The 8,025-nt window shown below is 43.9% G+C and overlaps 1 protein-coding gene and 1 pseudogene across 1 annotated transcript; both read right to left on the bottom strand.

The window, feature by feature from the left end:
* On the bottom strand, nucleotides 1-972 carry LOC147300996 (14 kDa phosphohistidine phosphatase). Its single transcript, XM_086283785.1, has 3 exons — nucleotides 746-972; nucleotides 295-419; nucleotides 1-210 (listed from the first exon to the last, which is right to left on the bottom strand). The coding sequence occupies exons 1-3, from the start codon at nucleotides 957-959 to the stop codon at nucleotides 118-120; spliced, it is 432 nt and encodes a 143-aa protein (XP_086139911.1). The 5' UTR covers nucleotides 960-972; the 3' UTR covers nucleotides 1-117.
* A 3,425-nt stretch (nucleotides 973-4,397) lies between these two features.
* On the bottom strand, nucleotides 4,398-7,808 carry LOC147300995 (dynein axonemal heavy chain 6 pseudogene; annotated as a pseudogene).
* Nucleotides 7,809-8,025: the final 217 nt, after the last annotated feature.

Genomic DNA, 8,025 nt, shown 5'->3' with positions numbered 1-8,025 from the left:
TGAAATGCAGAAGGACTGTATTTGAATGGTTACAGAACAGTTAAAGCATCATTATGTGGTTTGATTCACAGAACTGTTAAATAAAGGCGGACGTTTGAAATGTCACAAAGGTTACAACTATTTTTTGTCGTCTGACCAGGTGATCTCATAGTCGCTGAAGAAAGTCTTCAGCTTCTCCACAGAAACAGCATGGTCAGCTTTTCCAAAGGCCTGCGAGTGAGCAAGAGACCTGACATTAGTGAATTAAATACTACTGAAGATTTTAACTTTTCATTCAGCTTTTAGTTAACTTACAGTGGATTCTCCAAACACCCTTATTTTTTTCTCTTGGTTGTTGTGCTCGATCTTTCCTCCTCCAAGGCATTTGCACTCCATCCCCAAGGCCTCCATAGCAGGGTTGACCTTCTCAAAAATATGATCTGAAAATGTATGAAGACATTTAGAAGAAATTGAGATTGTAATTTAGTTACAATTTAATAAAAATAGCAATTAGAATCAAATACGGAAATTTGGTAGTTGTCTCCAACGACTAGGTTGGCATGAATTTCATCCCTCTGCTCTGTGCAGTATCTATTCCGCAATGCACGTCTGCAAAATCCACCAAAGGGACCATAACAATGAGACAACATTGCAAAATAGACTACATGCAGGTTTTCATCTGCACCAACAGTCACTGGTCTGCACGATATCTCGCGCTAAACTGACGCAGTTGACGCTCTCCTTGAAACAAACTATAATAACTTACTGTGATATTCGGCATTTTTTGTGCCACGGACAATGTCTTTATGCACATCGCCATCTTTCGCTTTTACTCTGACCAGTATGTACTTAAAAGTTCCCTCTGGATCAATCTCTACATCGGGGATTTTAGCCAGAGCGTCTGCCATTGCGACTGTAGATTTACGCAAAACGCCGCAGACTCTCAAACTGCGCAGAGGTCTACTGACCACAGAGAACATGAGTAGTTCTCACACATACCTTTATTTGGGTCAGGAATTCTACTTCGCTTCTTAAAGCGGCAGGACATTCGCGACTTGTTGCCATAAATGTGCAGATTTAACAGTGCGCTCGCACGCTGGCGCCTTCATATGGCAGTGAGTGCGAAGTGTTTGAATTTGCGTTCCTTGCAGTCTCTGTATACCGTGGATTTGCATTAGAAAACTTTATGATACATTACTCAGACGCAGAAGTGAGATCGTCAAATGTCTAAAGTCTGGTATGAGAATTTTCTGCTTTCGGCCGTTTTCTGCAGCATGCGGCAGATTGTCCGCTGGTGTTTATCGGAGAGATCAGAGGTCAAGATCAAACCTCAGAGTTAGGTTTGATCCTCCCTCTGAGGGCCTTTTGGTTCTTAATCCAAAGGAATCCTATCTTTTTGGATTCACATCAAGAACGCTTCAGCGGGGAGCAGGATGCATGGTTTTGCTTTGCGTGATTAGACTCCCGTTTGCCCTGTGACTTCATTAAGAAGTAATTTATCATGTTACCTTAAGCTTGGAGCCAAAGGACACAGAAGTTTTAGGACAGTCAGAGAAAGATAAACCTCTAAAAAGACAAAACCTGTCCCATATAACCAAGCCAATAAGACAGGGAAGTCAAATAAACCTTTACATTTTTTGTAACTAATAGTGATGAGTTGTGTAACTGTCTGTTCCATTCTAGTTACAACTGTGTAATTGTTCTACTATTCATAGCTGTGTTAGTTAATCAGAGAGTTTGTTTTATCTAATTGTGGAAGGGAGTAAGGCAAAGTGTGTCAATAACAGTAGCTACAATCCCATGCCTCAGCTCAGACAGGAAGGATGTAAACTGTCACTTCTGGAAACGCAGGCAGCCAGCAGGCACCTCTGCTCCTATGTGCCGCACATTTTCCATCTCAAGACACTCGCAAACAAGTGACTGTTGTGATCTTTCCTACAAAATCTTTCCCCTTGCTTTCTACTAACACCTCCTTTTCAATGACATGTCAGTTCTGAACTGTGAAAAGCATGTTTTAGTCTATGCAGTGTCTGTTAGCACACTTTGTACTGTTGTTGTGTATTAGTCAGAATGATTCATTGCATACAGTTGAGGTTTAGACATGGGCCATGAGATTTCTTGAAACACAAATGCAAACACAAGAAATCCTCATTAGTGCTGATGAAGATAATATTGTTTCCTGACATCCAAGAAAGCATGTCAGTGGCACACAAGTCAATCACAGATAGACTCTTATCAGCTCCCAGTATTTCAGAGCTTTGAAAAAGAATTTCCTTCTCGGTGGCCTTATATTTAATACGTGTATTTTTGTGTGTACTCTGTACCATTGTTGCTTCACCAGGAAACGCTTAAGTACCCTATGTCATACAATTTGCTTTGTCTTTGAATTTGTTCTTCTTTTCCCCTCAGGTGGTTTTTTTTTTTTTTTTTTTTTTTTTTAACAAATTACAATTGTGGCCAAAAGCTTTGAGAATGACACAGGTATATGCTTTCACAAAGTTTACTGCTTCTGTGTTTTTAGACCTTTTTATTAGTTGTTTCTATTGTACACTGTACTGTACTGTATTGTACACTGAGGATACGTGTCAAAATGTGTTTTATTGACAATCACATTAAGTTTATGCAAAGGGTCAATATTTGTAAAAATATTTGGCCTTTTCTTAAGACCTGTGACATATGCCCTGGCATCCTGCCATTCTTTCAAGCAGCCTCTGGGTTACATCCTGGCTGACGGCAGCCAGTTCGTGCATAATCAGCGGTTGGAGTTTTGGGGATTTTTGTTTGTCCACCAGGTTCTCAGTGGAATTAAGGTCTGGGGAGTTTCCTGGCTATGGACCCAAACATTTGATGATGGTGAGCACAAATGTGCTACCACATTTTGGTAAATTTTATTATTTTTAAGAAAAATATATGCCAGCAATTAAGACAATTATTATTTTACATTCATTACGTGTAGTCCATAACAATTGAGGGGAGTAAAAGTGAGAAATAATAAGCAGAACTGTTGACACTGTAGTCGTTCGCCCGCGGTTGCCTAGAGCGGACCTACTTCCTGTCCTCTCAGACGCAATTCGGGAAAAGATACGAGTGCTCCTGTGATTCTTTCTCTGAGACTCTACCTTTATTTGTACAGGTCAGTATCGTCTTAAAAATACAGTGTATGAGGGTTTTGTGCCTCATTCTACTTCGGTATTTACTGAGAGTTATGTTGACACCGCCGATATAACCTTAACCTTGAAAGTTACTGAAGCGCGGCACCGCAGCGGTGATAAAGCCGAGCTGCGCAGCCCCAAGTCTCGCGAGAGTTACCGCGAGAGTTTGCCAGCCCGCGGGATGTATTTAAACTTGGTAAACTCCATTTAACAATCAAATATGTGTGTGTGGTGTTCCAATTTAACTGTAAAGGCCCTGACATCAGATTATTCGAGTTTAAAATATCTCATATACAATTTACGGTTCAAGTGATGTGGAAATGTTAAGAATAAGCTAAGAATGCATGTACATTTATGTTGTTACATTGCAAAGTAATACATTCAGGTGTGTTTTGTCTAATCTAGTAAGATTTATGCACTTATATCTGATTTGTGGATAAGCTATTTTGAGTTTGCCCTATATGTGAGAAAGAGCAATAAGATGTTTAAGGCATTGTATGGTATCTGCACTGCTGATGTAAATGAGTGAAGGAATAGTGTAATTAACAGTGTAAACTGGAGAAATGTAACAACCATAGATACATATATTTGCCAAATGCCTTTTATTTACCTTTTACAGTTAATGAGCATATCTGACAAGTGAAAACACTGGATGTAAATTATATTTGTTGATCTGAAATAAGAGACGCAATTCGGGAAAAGATACAAGTGCTCCTGTGATTCTTTCTCTGAGACTCTACCTTTATTTTTACAGATTTGTATTCTTTTTGTTATTGTGGTCTTCACATCTGGGACCCGTAACAAACTGTGGGGGCTCGTCTGGGATCTCTCCTCTACAGTCGTCGAGGGCAGATCCAGTGATACCAGAACCACGACACAATCGTGACCAAGGCTGCTACTCCAGCCAAGCCAGCGAGTAGGTGTCCAGGTAGTGAGGCGAAAAGGGGACCTTTGCCTCGACGTGGAACCGTACTGCAGTGAGGGGAGTGTGACGCATCCTAGTCACTATCGAGCTGAAGGATAATCAGAAATACATACAACATGTCGACCGAGAGAAAGGAACTCGCCTGGAATATCAGGAGACGCTTGTTTTCACTCCAAGGTCAAGACCTCTTTGAACTCGCTAAGAGCCTTGCATCAGAAAACAAAGACACTACACAGCTCAGTCAGGTGAAATTTTTATTGCGGTCTGTGTTGCTATTACAGTTGCTACTGTGCAAATGTTTTGGTGACATTTAAAATTCTACTTTGCACTCGAATAAACATTTAATCATCCAACTGGCACAGGAGTGCGGAGGCTTTGGATATCCAGTAGTCGCTGGGTCGCTTGGAGGGAAGCATTACTGTTACCACAAAATTAGTTGAGTGACCTGTGGTGGACAGAGTGCCAGCTCTGGCTGAGGTCTTGTACAGAGGAGGGTGGTAGAGGTCAGGCTCTGGAACATAGTTCTGCTGTGGCTCAAAGTGCACCACCGGCAGCATGGCGTTCGTAACCCGAGGCAGCGCATCATCAATCACCATGCCGACATCATCCCAGCGACAGGCATCCATGAACATGCCGTGAACAAGTACACCGTCCTCCTCATCCATGTTTTGTTTTGCACCAATGGGAAGAGTGCGTAGAGCCTCACAGACTGCTTCCTCATCCCTGTAGGCCGGCACCACGCTGAAGCGGAAATTAAGCTCATCAATAGGCAAACTGTAACGCCGGGCATGATTCTGCAACACTCCAGTAAGAAAGCCTTGAGGGAAGAAGAACCCGGAGAGCCAAAGTGATTTGGGCTGACCACGTGTGATCCAAGTCTGGATAAAGGAAGTTCTGAGAGTCAAGTCTCTGACCCAAGAAGACAGCGGTTTGAGGGAAGGGTAGGCAGAGTTTGCCCAGTGGGTGGGGACCTGGTTGTTCAGAAAGCTTGTGTAGATTCGGTCCATTTTCTCTGACATCACAACGAGACCTGCTATTGCCTTTTGCAGAGTGATAAGAGACATCCTGAGAACTTTAAGCAAGTTGTTGAATCGGTCTGCTTCTTGGGCCAAAACAGTTGTGAGGGAGTTAATGCGCCCATTGGTGTCTTTGATAAACAGTGTGTCAATTGCTTCATCCATGTCCAGTCGCTCGGGCAGTTTGGCTAAAATCAGTTCGGCGAGCTCGCAGACTATGTCATCGTTACTCTTAGCTCCCTGTTGTGCTGAAGAACAAGGATCAACATCCAGTATGGTATTGATCAGAGTTATAGTTTCTTGACGCTGAAAAGCCAAGTTGGCATTCTCATGCATACCAAAGATCTCAGGATCATCAATGATTGGAAGATTCTCAATATACTTATATTGTTGGAGTTCATCTGACTCTGGAGCGTAGTAAACACCTGAGGGGGAGTACGTGTAGCCAGGCTGCAGAGTTTCTGGAGAAAAAAAGCCTTTGAGGATTGTCCTTAGGTACCGTTGGTCCCAGGCATCCGTCACTCTCCCTCCATATGTGATCTCACCAGTGATGTAGACCAGAGCATCCCAAGGGATGGTGCCATCTTTGCAGTACAGGTTGAGGTTGAGCAGAGCACATTCTCTGTCACTGTCATTGAATTCGTAGCGGATGTTCCAGCCCAGGGGACCAAACTTCTTCCGCTCCTGGATGATTGCATGGAAAAAGCAGATTCCAAAGACAATCTTCCTCCACTGGTGTCCCAAAATGTGGTGTTCAAAGAAACTGCTGGTGATCTCTGTGAAGGCTCGTTGCATGTTGGCTCGCAGGCCTTTAGGAGGCTCGTTAGTCACCTTAACGGAGTTCTGGAGCACTGTAACAGGAAATACTTTGGTCGGCATGGAACTGAGAAATAGACGGAAGTTCTCATGGACTGATGTGTCAGGGTCAGTGAAGGTCTTAATGAGCTCCTCCATGGCTAACATCCAAGACACAGCCAGATGGCAGTTTTGCAAGAAGACCCAGTTGCCACTTGTCAGCGCTGAATGGATCATCTTCTCCGCTATAGGTCCCTGGCCTTGCCCCAGTGAGATAGCCTCGACCCTGTCGAGACACCCTCTCTTATTTGCAAAGCGCTGGAAGGCACCCATTGGGTCAGAACCTGAGCTGAGGATGAAGATCAATGGGGTGGTAGGGGATATGTCATTATAGAGATTAGCCAGGTCAACTGGAGGGTTTTCCACAAACTCCTTCCCCAAGTTGACAATCACAAACTCAGGTGCTGCAAAAACCACCTTCTCTTCCATGAAGCTCTTGATAAGAACTAGTTTCTGGAAAGATCCCAATCGCTCATTCCAGTAGCCTGTTATCTCCTGTTTCTCCTTTTTGGACTCCTCGAGAGAAGGCAACTCTGACACATAGCCATTCCATTTTTCTGGATTTAAAGATGCTTCAAAATGTCCTAGCTTAATATGGATATGGGTTCTAGTGATTTCTTTGGAGATGCCCTTGAAGCAAGGCAGTGTGTCCTCCAGCTCACAACATGTCTGCCAGTAAAAAACACTTAGCCATGGCACATCTGGTCGCTCTGGAAACTCCTTTTTCAGTGAAGAAGCTCCTCTTAGGAAGTGCCACCATTCCCCATCAGAGATCTCGCCACGCTGCCTCATGATTTCTATGTGCAACATAAAGCTGTAGATAAGCTTGTGTTGCTCGAAGAGTCCACTTGACATATTAATGTAGGAGTTTAGCAAGATTTGATTCAGGAGGATCTGAAGGCGCTCTTCTAGCACAGTGCTCTGATGTCTCGATGGTGGAATTAAAGAGCTGTTTAAAGTACTTGAGTGAGAACTGGTACATAGGATCGATCTCTGACAGAATGGCAATGACAAAGTACAAAACAGATCCTCGAGTGGCCACAGGCCTGTAGCGCTCCCTTGCAGAGTTTATCAACAGCTCAGTTGCTTCTGCCTCTTCCAGACGTTGCTTTATGGCCTCTGAAGTCACCGTTGACTCCTGGAGAGTCTGAACTAGCTCCTCGTTGTCAAGTATATTCCCCTTAGAGGTAAAGAGAAGCTTAAGAATGCAGTCTTCAATATCTTTCAGCTGGCTGCGGTCAGCGTTGATGCGCACAATCAGCTCGTTCCTCTGTTCCTCAAGATGCGGACTCTCAAGACGCACCACATCACTGAGAAGTTGGTCTTCTAAGCCAGATTTAGTGACAGTGAAGTTGATAATTGTAACTTTGATGCAAACCTCTGGCAGGTAATGTGGGTTGGCCATCTTTGTGGTCATATAGAACCTAAAAGAGGCAAACCTTCTGCATTCCACTGGCGGATGACATATTGATCACCAAGAATGTTAATCAGGCTAAAAGTGGAACTGATTGGGATGTTCAGGTTCTGGCACTGCGTTATCCACTGGTCAATTAGCAGCTGTCTATAGTGGGAAGTAAATGCGCCATAATATGCCATACAAGCAGCTGCAATGAAGACATTTCCCACAACATTGATGATCTCTTGCTCAAACAGGGCTACACTTTCTTCCCAGCATACTTGTTCGTCACCAAGAGCGGACGTTAGCTTCCCTGCCCTGATCAGACGGGCCTTTGTCAGAGCCATCGTATTAACCAAATATTCTTTCTCATTCATGCTGCTATCAAACTGCTCCTGCAGGACCTTGATCTGGTTCTCCACCTCCAAAAGAAAGCGTTCCTTTGTCCAAAGTGTACTGAGCAGAACTTGCAGGACTGTAGTCATTGCTTTGTATGCTGCGAGTCAGGACACCGAGCAGTGGGATCTTTAAAGCGGACCAAAACTCAGGGAAACTGGGATCGGTCTCTGTCAAGGGACAGCCAGAGGCCGGCGCAGAGTCACAGTCCCAGCCAGTAAGGTCCTCCTCTGCACAGCTCACCACTGAGTGTGCAAGGCGTTGCAGTAAGCTAAAAAGAAAGCAGCCAAAGCGAGACCAGAGAAA

Source organism: Aulonocara sp. 'chitande type north' Nkhata Bay, linkage group LG23 (assembly GCF_057382095.1).
Source record: "Aulonocara sp. 'chitande type north' Nkhata Bay isolate Kocher_YH1m ecotype deep benthic linkage group LG23, A_spYH_male_GT1.1, whole genome shotgun sequence".
Lineage (NCBI taxonomy): Eukaryota > Metazoa > Chordata > Actinopteri > Cichliformes > Cichlidae > Aulonocara > Aulonocara sp. 'chitande type north' Nkhata Bay.
The sequence above is the reverse complement of the archived record's forward strand: the minus strand, read 5'-3'. Positions and strand labels throughout refer to the sequence as shown.